A 13,452-nucleotide genomic window follows, 5' to 3' on the forward strand; every position below is an offset into this window, starting at 1 on the left:
TTGTGACGGGAGCTGGCAATAAGTGGAGCAGTAGGATCAACTGCTTCTATCATAGTTGCACATCAAACTACAAATAGCTGAAGTTAAGAGTGCTTGCAAATATACCATTTAAAAGGGCTCTTAAACAAACTCTCAGCTGTCCAGAGTTGTCCTTCGACATGTACAGAAAAGCAGAATCCTTCACCCTGACCATCAGTTTTGCCAAGCGCCTATTCATTTTGGGAGCAGCTTCAGAATTTGCCCTTTGGAAAGTGAAGTGTGTTGGGTTGGGTTTTTTTTGCGAGAGTGGGGGTGGGGGGCCGGGGACATTTGATAAACCAGCAAGAAGGCTCAGTTATATTACCCACCTCATCTTGAGTGGGACTTTCATTCCCTTTGTCCAGTCAGGGGCTGGTCTGAACAAATCACACAGGTCTGAAAAGAGGAGGGAGAAGAGGTTTTATTCATTTTTGTCCTGTATGTGACCATTGTGACTCCTACTGTCTTTCTACCATTTTAGATCGCCAAAGCAATATAAATGTGATGGATGTAAAAAAGAGCTAATAAAAAAGCACAGGTGGACACGTAAGTAGCACATCTTTTGGTTTGCAAACTTTTATAGTTAAAAGGTAGCGGCAAGTGGAAGCTGAAGGTACAGAAGGGCAAGAATCGGCCCGCTGGGGAGCCCGCGGTTTCAGCAGCCGGGCCTGCAACCCCTCCTTTGCCTTCACTTTCCTCAGCGGGGACCACGGGCGAGAGAGCTCAACCACCCGTGTTACCGCAGGTGTGACCTCAAACTCTCGGGAGGTCGCCAGGGGAGAGAGATGACACGCTCGGTGGTGATCGCTCCGCTCGAGCGGAGACGCGAACTTCTCGGTGGCGCAGGCGGGACAGCGGCGGGACGGATGGGCCTTGGGGTCTGCCGCATCCCTGCCCCCGTGTGTGCGGGTACGGGGGGGGCGGCTGCGCCTTCCCCTCACGGCGGTCGGACCGTTGGGCTGTCCTTACTTCAGCGAGCCTCTCCTAGAGAAAACCGCCGTTAATAAGGACAGGCGAGAGGCAGGACCTGCCCTCTCACCCCTCCGCGGCGGCGGGAGCCCCTCTGCTAGGAGGGAGCCTCGGCCGCGGGATCGGGACGCCGCCGGGAGAGAGGGAGGGGAGGGGAGGGAAGGAGGGTCCGGGCGCTGCCCTCCTCCCGCCGTGGCGGCGGGGCCCGGCCGGTCCCTCCCCCGCCACATCGCCCTCCCGCCGCCGCTGCTGACGTGTCTGCTCCCTCCCCGCCGCCGGCGCCCGCCAACATGGCCGCAGCCCCGCCGCCGGACCCCCGGCTGCTCCTCGCCCTGCTGCTGCTCCTGCCCCCGCCGCCCTCCCGCCCCGCCGCCGCCAGCGGGCCCGACCTGGGCCGCCGCTTCGCCGAGCGCAAGCGCTGCGCCGACCCGGAGTGCAGCAGTGAGTGGGGGGCGCCGCGCCCCGGCCCGCGTGGGGGGACCCCGACCCGGGTGGGGGGAACACGCTGATCGGGGGGAAACGGGGACCTCGGCCCGGTGGCGTCCCCGCGCGGTCCCCGCGCCCCGGGCAGTGCTTACGGGAAAAGCCGCGCACGCCGCATGCCCGACGGGGGCATTTCCCAAAGCCTCCTCCCCACTCCCTCCCCGGCTTTGGCACGGAAATGGGGGAGAATCGGGGAAATGGAAACGCGGCGCCGACCCGCGGCGATCCGCTCCTCTTCGCCAAGTTTTCGGATCCCCGCAGCGCCTGCTGGTTTTTGTTTTTTTTTTTTTGATGTCGGCCCCCGCAAACCCCTCGTGTAATAAACACGCTCTCTGGGTGGTGTTTGTGCGTTGAACAATTTCAGGGCCGATTTGCTTAGACACGGTCGTCATCTTTCAGCCCGTCTAATTTAATATTAATAATTAGCTTCATAGCGCACTTATGAAATGTAATTCTCAAGTGCTTTGTCTCGATCGGTGAGCTTGATTTATTTTTTTTTAATAATCTCTTGTTTTCATGATAATTTCAGTTAAGTTCTTATCTCTTGACCTAATCGGGAAAATAGGAAACGAACGCGTGTGGGGAGGTCTTGTTTTTGGCCCGTTAGCAAAGACCCCTTTCATGAAACTGTTTATAATTGCTATTTTTAAAGTAATACTCTGGTTTTTGTTTTCTTCGGGCAGTGTTAATGTGCCGAGGGAAGGCAATGCAAGACTTCAAAGGTCCAGATTGTCGCTTTGTAAATTTTAAGAAGGGAGAAGCGGTGTACGTATATTACAAACTAATAGGAAAATCAACCGAGCTCTGGGCTGGAAGTGTAAGTACTGTAAAGCATTTTTTCTGTTTGCTCTTCTTGGTGCTTTGTTGGTAATCTTTTTTCCTTCCTTTTGCCTCATAGAAGGACACTTAGGATTTTGAACACAGCTAAATAACATAATGAATGCCATTTTATCTTGAGATCAGTGTGAAATGGGCTGCGTTTGGATCAAACCTAAGGCATTAAGTGCTGTAAAAAATGAGCATCACTAATGCATGCTAAAAATTGTTAGAAAACTGCCTTTGTGTTGAAAAGCTCCCGTTGCAGCACTCTTAAGTGGTGGCCCATGGGCCTGCCTTGAAGCTGAGCCTCCCTTCCCGTCTAGGGAGGCTTAAGCCTGCACTTGTGTTTACCCTGATGCAGTCTCATCCTGTGCTTTGTGTAATCCTGCTAAAAATCGTTCCATGCACGTGTCTTAATCGTGTTTCTCTTCCTAATACTCAGCTGCCATCTTCGTCTTTTTGACTAAGCTGCATGCAGAACTGCAGGAGAAAAAGTAGTAAAACTAAAAAGAATTAAGGTAGATTTGGCTTTTAAAAGGGCTGTCTCTCTTTCAGCTTTAGTAACACATTGTAGCACCTTGCAGAGTAGTGGCCTTGTCTGAGTGGGTGCCCTCTGAGCAATCAAGAGAATTAATGAGAAAGGAAGGTCCCCATACTTGCAGTTATTTCATAGAAAACTCTTGGCTTTTGTGATAAACACCTTATTTGCCTGACAGAAGTACAACCGAGATACCCTGGAGGAAAAGCAATTTTTGTGGACTTCCCTTGAAAATGCTGCCAGTCTGGAGGTTGCTTGACCTAGCCCTTCTTGCCCCCTCTCCATGCTTGCCCTATGTGTCTTTTTGCGTCTGAATCATTTACTTCAACCTCCTTTCTTACCATGGTCTTCTAGAAGGGATAGATTGCCTGCGACAGTGGTCTAGGCTGCTTGAAGCCACACCTGGGTGTTGACTGTGGGACTAGTGGTTTGGTGAAAAGCAGGATGTATCACTTTCTCTAACCTGTTCAGGCTGGGTGTGGACAGCCAAACACTCAGCAGGAGCTGAATCCAATTAGAATGATACAGAAGAGAGCAGAAACCTGCAGCATGTGGTGAAAGAAGAGTTTATAATTGTTTCATGCCGGTAATTCCCTTCTGAGATGTACTGTACCATAAATAATCTGGTTAATTAGCCGGTACAGGTTTCCAGGGCTGCCAGTTCTTGAGATGCGGAGCAGCAGCATGGGGCCAATTTTGAATCTTCTAACGAGGTGTAATGCAGGCTTCAAGATCAGACAGCAGGTTTAAGGTTGAGTTAATATTCAATTTAACTATTCGCTGATATGAAGTTCATGCAACAGATAGGTGTGTCTCTGAGTTAAAAGGATGTTTGCTTAAACAAGTAAAAGCTGAATTTGGCAGGTATAAAAGAACTGCAAAGCTCCATTTTATTTGTTGTCAGTTTTTAGTTCTGTTACACTATTTTCTACGTTCCTTTTAGGGCAGTGATGACAGACTTAATTCCTTTCAGTTGGCGGCTATAATGCTAATTTCTTTTTTCCCCGGTTTGATTGACTGCTTCTGCATTAATCGTAGTACTGCAACGGCCAGTTTGCGAACGCTGCAGCAGGGTCAGAGGTGCCTACCCTTGCATGTTGAGTAGGGCACTGGCATGTCTGACCCTGTCCCTGACTTGCAGGTAGTGTTGGGTTCTCTTTCATGCAACGTGACTTCCCATGCCAGATTTGGCCGGGCAACTTGATGTATGCAGACCAGCCATGCCTGCGGTGTGCAGTCTCGGAGCTAGGGGGAGGCTGTTGCTTGCTAATTAAAAACAGGCTACCTAGTGAGGTCTGTGTTCAAACAAATTCCAGTGGAAGGCACATTACCTTCTGCCGCAGCCCTTTTGGGATCTCATCACGTGATTTAATGCGTGCTTGTGTGTGTCATTTGATCTTGTGCATCTACCCTACTGCCTTTTTCCATTTCTCAAAGTTTTGAGGCAAAGTATTTGTTAGGGCATAATGGAAACCATGAAATCAAGGGATGACTGTTATTCTGATCTTTAGATGGGGACAGAGGTTAGGGGGATGTGTGTATGAGAAGCTTCAACTACTGTAGCCTGGGGCTTATTTCAGACAAGCTGTAAATACAGGCTCTAATCCTGAAATCGATTTTGAGGAGCTGTGAGAAATACAATAGTATTTTTGACCTGAAGGGAGATGATCTGATAAGAAAATAGCTTTTCACCAAGGCTGAAAAATCTATAGCAGTTGGGTCTGGGCTGTTATTTGCCTTTGCTTTTCTAATTCACTCTGTCCTTTTGTTGTTGGGGGTTTTTTTTAATCCCGTCCCAGCAAACATGCTGTATTCTAACAAAATAGATCCTTTTATTACAATCCCAGTCTTGTATACTTTATTGCTTGCAGATCTCCCGTTGAGCTCTGAGTATTTTGACGTGAAAAAATTGTGGAACCCGACTATAATATATATTCTATACATTGTATGGCACGCGTTTTTTAGCAGAGCTGTCTAAACCTCTATTGATAAAGCAAAGCCAAATCCTTGGACAATATTCTATGACCATTATTCCAGAGTGATTTTATGTTATAAATTTCACAAATACCTCAGTTCCAGGAAAATACTTGATTTTTTTTTTTTCCCCCAAAGCCAAAAGGTGGAGCACAGCTGGTACTCCCATTGTCCAATGCACCCTGTCCTGCTCTAAAACTAGTTTCTTCAGCACCTACCCCCACATTGTTTGCAGCATCAAGCTGTGTTATAGGCTTTCCCTATGCATTTCTCCTGCCCTCATCTTTAGCAGGATCCAGAATTCCAAAACTACTTCAGAGAATTCAAGTAAAAGCTGCTGCTTTTTAAGAAAACATTTCAGCAAAGACACTTTAAATTCTTGCTGCAGAAGACTGTTATTTTATCATGTAGCGGAGGGCTGAGCTTTATTCCTTTGATTCAAGGCCGAGAAAGCTGTTTCTGACCTCGTATTACAAGAAATGGACTTGGCTGCAGATCATGGTTTTTTTGGTGGTTGGTTACTTTTTGGTTTGTTTTCAAATCTTATACATAGGGTAGTAGAAAGGAAGACAGGTGGGGGAAGCTTAACCTAAGACAGGTTATGTCTGGAGGATCCAGAGGATCAGAGAATTTGTTTCTGTTGTTTCTGTGTTCTCTTAACAATGCCAGCGCTCAGAAAGGGCAGGCCATACCAGCTCCCATCTTCGATGTTCTGCAGTTTTAGGTACCTGTGAGCCCTGTGCTTTAGGGATGTGGGCTTTAAGGTTTAAAACATTTAAACGTCTTGTTTCCCTGCTGTCTGTTTTCTGGCACCGAGGTAGGTGGTATGAGAAGCTGGTTTCTTGGTCAGTAGTGGTCAGTGAATCTTCTGCAGCTGGCTGCCACACATGGGCACTGGTGGGGACAGATGCTGTACGCACAGCTACGTGTTTTGTCTGCCCACAGCATTTTAGCTGGGAAGGGAGCGGAACTGAAGGATGCACTTTTTTTCCCCATATTTACTTGGCATTCATAATGCCTTCCCTCTGTCGTGTCTGTAGAGAATGAAGAATGTTTCCTTTATTTGCACAATGGGGCATTTTTTTCCCTTACAAGAGAGGACTTGTAGGGAGAGGAGCAGAAGAAATTTTGAGCATGCAGATCCAGTATGGCTCATGAACCACATAAGTGCCAAACTGGGTCACTGCAGAGGACTTGTATGGTCAGCAGCTTGGATTACACTAAATGAGTTTCAAATTGTGATGCCTAATTATAATGGCAGTGACAGAGATTAGTCTGTAAGGAGGCTACTTCGAAGCTTTGGCTTTTGTTTTTAGAAAAATAATTCAAAACTGGGATAGAAGTTTGTAGAGAGAAACAGGCCAATTTAGACTAACACTGTAGTATACCATGCAAGGACAAGCTTTTGATTTGACTTGTCTAGTTTGATTTCCCATTCCCAATAATAAACCTGCATACGTTATCTCTTTTCCATAAGAGAGTATCTCTATATGTTTAGGTAGGGAGGTAATATATTTATTTTGTGTGTGTATATATATAATTAACTTCAGAGATCTCAACTATGGAAGGTAAGATTTGAATGAAGAATAGTTACAAAAAGAAGCCCCATAATGTATCGGTGCTTACTTTGCTTGCATAACCAAAAAAAGGGTATTAGTACATATTATTTACTGGATACAATTTTCTTATGCCATTGTAAATCCAGAAAACTTCAGGTTAGGTGAGCCTATTTCAGTGATATGAAGGTAATGATACATAAATCCATACATCCCTAATTATTTTGACATAACTGGCTTCCTTTGTAATTTAATCTTTAACTGAGTGCTCTTCCCAAAAAAACTTTTCAAGAAAAATGGCAATTATCATCTTCCTCCTACAACAAAACATTGAGGAAATGACCAAAACTTTCCCCCCACCCCCGATCCCCCAGATATTTTGGTTGTCTAGGAACTCTGTACCTTTCTAGGTGTGTCCACCAGGCCTTAATTGCTTGGATTATCTAATCTGCACAGTGATAGCATGCTATTAATATTGGCTTCTTGACAGCTGTTGTCAGAACTCTCAAGTGAGAGCATTACTGTGTAGATCTTACCCAGTGAGTGATAAGAGAGATCCTTGTCTTCCACTGTTTGCCTTGGCTTAGCACATTCACTTGCTTGAAAATAGCCATCTGCAACTGATTTTTGCTTGTATTAGTCACTGAAGAGCAACAGTGCATTTGCTGGGGGGTGGATATTTTCCACACAGGTTTTAAAATAGATTACCTGAGGTACAATTTTGCATTTTCCTAATATCTGCTTTAAGAAACTTTTTTTTTTCCTTAAGCTACAAATTGAGCATATTTCAGGATATAATATTGTGCGTGGATGTAAATCTTATTAGTCAAAGACCCCCTTCTGCTTACTACTTGAGAAAATAGTTGAGGCGTATGTGGTGCCAGTGAGAGCACACAATAGCAGTTAAAACACGTGAGCCTAATTAAGTCAGGCTTTAAAACGTGAACAGTAAAACTTAGCAACTTCACAAAGGTGTTGTGAAATATAAGTATAAAACTGCAGCGAAAACTCTGGCATAAACAAGGCATTGCTAATCTTTTATTCACTGGGTTAAACTTCATCTAGAAATACTTAAGAGTGAGTTGACATGTTTGTTACTAGTGTGTGTAATTAGGATTTTAACACAGTCACGTGATTTTGAAAGCTTCTTTACTGCTTTTTGTTTGCTTGTGTTTGTTTTTTGGCAGGTTGGAAGTGATTTTGGATATTTTCCAAAGGATTTACTTGAAATAAATCATAACTATTCCAATGAGGAGCTAGAATTACCAACAGATGTAAGTCTAATTTGTTATTTTTTAAATTGAGCTGCTTACTCTTTCTTACCTTGGCATTAAGTAAAATCCCTGAGGAGGAGAATGGGAATATCAGTGATCCTTAGTTACTTTTTGTTAGTAAGTAGCTACATAATGTGCAGAGATGCACCTATGTGTCGCAGGGTAGGGGGGTGGTGTGCGGAACGTTTGTGCAGATATGTATGTGGATAGGTATGTAAGCATCAGCCCAAAATGTGGGCATTGATCTTTTTTTTTCCCTTGAATATTCTGGTTTTCTTCTAACAAAACCTGTTTGGACTGAGCTTTAGAAATGCTGCTAGCTGTCTCACATATAGGCTGTTTAGTATGTATTCAGAATTATTTCTTTTCCCAGACTTTAGAATTTTAAAGTATTATCAGAAACAAAGAAAACCTGATACGCTGTTAGCCCTTAGATTCTAGAATTGGTCCTTCAACCCTTACACATGTAAATGGCTTTCATGCACTAGTAGCTAGTAACTCCAGGATTGTGTGAGTAAGGCCTGTTTGTGGATGCAGCTTCAGGCCCTTGTGAAATCCTGTTCAGTGGCTTGCACTGCTATTTAATTTATTTTTCAGAAATTGTGTGACAAGCAGCTCCTATTTGGAGGACCTGGTAGATTAAGGAGAGACTAGCTAAAAGAGACTGGGACAAACAAGCTTAGTGATGCTTGTTTTCCTCTCCTCACTGGCATTCAGCAATAGACTCGTCATGTACATCCCGAATTAAGAACGAGTAAATTATCATACTGTCAACTGCATTGCTGGCTTCCAGTTTGTTCCTCACCAGGAGGTCGTTGATGGGGCTAACCCGTGAGCTTTTTATTTATATTTCTAGGAGTCCCTGGGCAAAACTTCCACTGATTTCAAAGAGAATTTTGATTAAGGACTCCAGGAGTTAATTCTGCACGATTAATACAATTTACTTTGCTGTTGCATCTCTCTCTAACCAACCAAATGGTTTCTGTCTCATTGTTGCAATGAAGAAAATAGTATTTGTGACTACATATTGTTTTTCATTTCAGGAGACAGACTTTGTTTGCTTTGATGGTGGAAGGGATGATTTTGATAATTATAATGTGGATGAGCTTTTGAAGTCATTGCAAGAGACAATAGCAAACGAAGGGGAAACTGAATCAAGTGATCCAGGGACAAAACCAGCTGAAGGAATTGAAAGGGATGAGGAGATTGACCAGGTCGATACAGAAAAGTCCCCTGATGCTTTGGAAACAGATGATCTTTTGCTAAGCACAGAAGACGACGAGGAAGCCCTCGCCGTGACAGTGGAAGTAGACAGTTCTCTTACAGAAGGAACTGAAAATACTGGGGGAGACTCCAGTGTAAGTAGTCATGAAGAAAACTCTCAGGGAGATCAAATTGCACATGAGCACTTGAAAGGAATGCTACATGGGAAACTAAAAGGGCTAGAAAGTGAAAATACCAAAAACACTAGTATTCCTCAGGGTGAAACCAGTCAACTTGACAAAGAGAGTGAAGAAGTCAACGCCTATACACTTTTAAACAGAGAGCTGTCTGTGAACTTGAAAACAAAATTTGGCTCAACTGCTGATGCTGTTGTATCAGATGATGAGGTGACTCGCCTTGTTACGTCGCTGGAAGATGATTTTAATGAAGATTTGAGCATTAATACTCATGATGCAGAGGAGGAGCCAGACTTTGCAGATCAGTCTGAAGAAACCCCTTTGCTGTCTTTTACGTCAGATGAAGAAATTGCATTCCCAGCAGATTTAGATGATGATGAAAATTATGACATTGAATCACAAAATCATGAACTTGGTGAAGATGCAAAGGGTGCTACAGAGCTAAATAGCCAAAGAGACAATGAGGAAGAACATGATTCAGATGCATTAATTTTTAAGGATGCCTTCAGTAAGAGCAAGAAGTTGGGTGGCAGTGTAAGTGTGGACAGGTTCAAATCTCAACAAACAAAAGAGAAACAAGATGATGTGATGCTAATTAGTAAAAGAGCAGTACCAGCAACAACTCAACCTGAGGATCTCTCCAAAGAACTCCTTAGAAAGGAACCTGTAGGTGGAGGTGATCCGGATTCAAAAGAAAAAACAAACAAAACTGAACAGTTTGAAGAGCAGCTCCTGATTGATGGAACTGAGTCACATACTGAAAAGCGGAAGAGTACACCTGTGCCTGATCCTCACGTTTTGCCTAGTCCAGGAGATGATCTGGAGTCCAAACCATTGGTTAAAAGCAAGCAAGATGCTTTCAAACGACCTGTTGGCGATATCAACAGAAGTCCAGAAAGAGTGCCGCTTGCTCATATAGAGAAAGATGAGAAAAAGTTTGAGGATGACACCTTGGAAGTCATCTTGGAAAGTGATTTAAAGCACAAAAAGTTATGGGAGAAAACAAAGGAGAAAGGAAGAGCTGAAGACGATCCTTCTGTTGACATCCCAGCCAAACCAGTGGAAGAGGTAAAAAATGCATACCAAAGTGACTTAGGAGATACTGACCTCTTAAAAGAGAAACTGGAGCATGGAATGCCTGCTGCGGAGAAAGAGCTGCTAAAACACGAAGATTTGAAACAAACAGGGGAGACTGATCATGAACATCAGAAAACCACCTCTCTCAATGAAGAACCTGAAATTAAAAGGGGAAACATGATAGAAACCCCTGCAGGGAAGGGAGACCCAAGCCACAGAGGAGCTGTCAAACAACCTAGGGTATGGGAAAATGAGACTGAGTATTCAGAGAGAGATATGAAAGAAGAGCTTTCAAGAAATCTTGGCAAGATGACAGCATTTGAAGAAAGCGTTGTGAAAAGTTCCCCTGAAGAAAAATCAAAAAGCACTCCACAGAATGCTAATACAGAGAATCTTACTCAGCAAGGAACTGCTCGTAGCGAGGATGCAGATTCAGACAGAAATCTTGGCACAAATTTATCTAAAGAAAGAATACGAAGACCAGAATTGCAATCTGAAGAGCCAGATGCTGAAGATGACCCTGACCTGAAACAAGTAGAGGAAGAGCTATTGGAAGATGAGAATGCTGCAAGTGCAAAGCTGTCACGAGCAGTACAAGGCGATACACTAAATGTTAAAAGTACAAACCCTGAATTAGAAGTACGAAGTGAAGCTGTTTCAGGAACTGCAAATCCTACTTATGAAATAGGAGAGGAACCAAACTTATTTTCTAGAGAGGCTAAAAAAAGGATCAGCATGCAAGGTGCAAGCGAGACCAGAAACAAAGAGGTTGATGTACCAGTGAGTGAAGATGCTAAATTGGATGAGATAGAGCGTGTCATGGAAGATGATGATGAGTCTTCTGAAGCCGAGGAACCACCAGCTGTGGAAGAACATAATTTCCAGTCTCCTGACATGGAAGACAACGATGACTTTAACCAAGGGAAAGATCATCTCCCAGAGGGCATTTCACAGAAAGACTCAAAAGAGGTGCAAAATTTAGAGCATACAAGAAATGACCACCAGCAAACTGCACATTTCCCCAGCCCTGTTGACAGCTCAGCAGCCACAAACGACACTATAACAGACTTCAGTGAGTCTGTGAAGCGGCTCACAATAATAAGAGATTTTTTTGATGAAAAGCGTGTAATACGTCTACAAAAGTACCTTGGGCTTCAACACATGGCTAGGATAGAAGCCATGTTTCATGACATGGAGGTAGAGATGGAGCTTGCTCGGAAGGCAAGCCACAATAATGAAGATATAGAAAAAGCTTTGGACCAGATACTTGAGTTTTCAGAATCGAGCATTATGGATGTTGTAGGAAAAGTTCTGGATTCCAGAGTGGCAGAAAATAAAGAGGAGGTGGTGAGAGAGATGGATTTGTATGATGAGGAGAGTGCACTCATGGATGATATTCAAGAATTAATATATTATTTAAGGAGTAAATATTTGTCTGCTAGTGAGAGTGCCCCACTTGCATCTATTCCAGAACTGGAAGATGATCAGCTGCACGTTCAAGGTAGGATGTTAAACCAGTTCATAAATAGATGAAATGGAAGTAAAACCCTATCCCAGACAACACTGTGTAACCCAGAGAAGCTTTAGGAGGAGGGTGAGGGAGCAGAATTGAAAGAGACCCTGTGGAATCTGATGGGATTTTGCTTATTTTTAATGCATATTTCTGGCGTTGTGGTAGGTGTCCCAGGGACAAATCCTGAGAGAAAATATTGAGCTCAGCATGTCTGTCCTTCTGGTCCAGGTTCTGTGTAAGATAAGTGGGATTCGTGTGTGGATATGGCTAGGAGCCATTCAGCTCATGTCTCTGCCCACTCCTCTCAAGAAATACGTATTCACATATTCTAATGTGCTGAATTTTCTGGAGGGTTTAGAGCAGTCTTTTTTTTCTGAACTAGCTAGCACCTAATTATGAGAGAACCAGTAATTAATGCAAAGTTCAGGCACTACATCCATGTCCCTAAAATCTCAGGTGTTCCTATCATTGCATTTTTGCCTTCATTCGTAAAAGAGTAAGTAGAAATAATGAACAGATTTTTTGATTGGGGAAGAACCAGTGGTAAGAGTCTGCTGCAAACTTGCTCTTCTTTCTAATTAATGTGCAAAGTGGTAACATCCGCTTTTAGCAAGGCTCCTTTTACAGTAGTACATGTTAAGTATGTGATTTCTGATAAAGTCACAAACGATGAAAATATTTCACCTTGCAATATTTCATTGCAAGTTCAGTGGTTGATACTTTGCATAAATTCGATATAAACATTTAAGTAGATGTTATTGAAAGTTGGTTGAGAATATATAAGAAGCAGTACACAAGCTGAAGTGTTTAAAAAGCATCAAGAAAGCTTTGTCCAATGTAGTATTTCACTAGAGTATTTCACTTTGGGTGAGAAATACACATTAGCCTAGTGGTTAATTCATGTCTCCCTGTCTGTCACAGATGGTGCGGAAGAGGCTGAATATGACAGAGTTTCCATCAGAAACCCAAATGCCATTGATGAGAGCGAACAGGAATTTCAGCAGCTTGAAGATAAGAGGTCAGAACAGCCTGTTGAGGAGGAGGAGACGGCTATTGATGTTCCACCTGAGCATGAAGAGGCCAACTTCTCGGATAACAGAGAAGCTGAAGAAGAGTATGATGGTGAAAGAGGATCGCTGCTGGAAGATACTTCCTTCGGGTCAGTTGATTCAGGACAGAGTGCCAGGGAAGATATTGCTGCAGGTAACCTTTTGGAATTGGGTTATTATTTTGTTCTTTTGCTCTTAAAGAGGAGCATGGCTGAATCATTTTTAGGCAAATACCAGGGTTTTCTGCTAATATTTTCATTGTATGTTGCTGTAATCCTAATGGATTTCACTAATCCGTGACAGTCCCTCTAGTGGCAGTACCGTATTGCTACCGCTCATCTCAGCAGAGGTTTTTCTACTACTTTTTTGCACTATAGAAATAAGAAAAGGTCTCCTGTAAGTGTCGTAGTCAGAGCTCTGTGCTCAGGCTGGTGGACTGTGTTTCAGGATGGTAGTGGATGAAGAGCAGAAATCAGCCCAAGTTTCCTTCTCCTTGCAGGGGGACTGACATTCTAACCATTAGGCTATAGAATCATGTGCTTTCTCTTCTCGCTCTTTTTAACCTGTGACTCTGGGCTATATTACACCCCAGGAAAGGTGGAGTGTAGCTTCCCTCAGGCAGTGCAGTAATTTCTGGCTAAGGTGTTTGTTGGAATAGGGAGATGTTTGACTCTGTTCTGCTGAGGCCTTCTCCCTCTGGGGCAAGTGTGCTGACCTGTGCTGACTCGTCACAATGACAAGGATCTCTCCTTGTCATCTTCCCCAGCTCTGTTTTGTCATGA

At 43.7% G+C, this 13,452-nt stretch overlaps 1 protein-coding gene across 2 annotated transcripts in view; it reads left to right on the plus strand.

Annotated features, from left to right (window-relative positions):
* Nucleotides 1-1,201: 1,201 nt before the first annotated feature.
* The window catches only part of MIA3 (MIA SH3 domain ER export factor 3), a 28,970-nt gene continuing 16,719 nt past the window's right edge, over nucleotides 1,202-13,452 (plus strand). The window contains exons 1-5 of one of the 2 annotated variants that reach the window (XM_064446307.1): nucleotides 1,202-1,428; nucleotides 2,154-2,287; nucleotides 7,545-7,631; nucleotides 8,675-11,609; nucleotides 12,543-12,824. In XM_064446307.1, the coding sequence (XP_064302377.1) occupies nucleotides 1,278-1,428; nucleotides 2,154-2,287; nucleotides 7,545-7,631; nucleotides 8,675-11,609; nucleotides 12,543-12,824 (3,589 nt within the window). In that variant the 5' untranslated portion in view covers nucleotides 1,202-1,277. The remainder of the gene's footprint in view (nucleotides 1,429-2,153; nucleotides 2,288-7,544; nucleotides 7,632-8,674; nucleotides 11,610-12,542; nucleotides 12,825-13,452) is intronic. The other variant, XM_064446306.1, reaches the window with a different exon arrangement.

The sequence above is a fragment of the Phalacrocorax carbo genome, chromosome 3 (assembly GCF_963921805.1).
Source record: "Phalacrocorax carbo chromosome 3, bPhaCar2.1, whole genome shotgun sequence".
Lineage (NCBI taxonomy): Eukaryota > Metazoa > Chordata > Aves > Suliformes > Phalacrocoracidae > Phalacrocorax > Phalacrocorax carbo.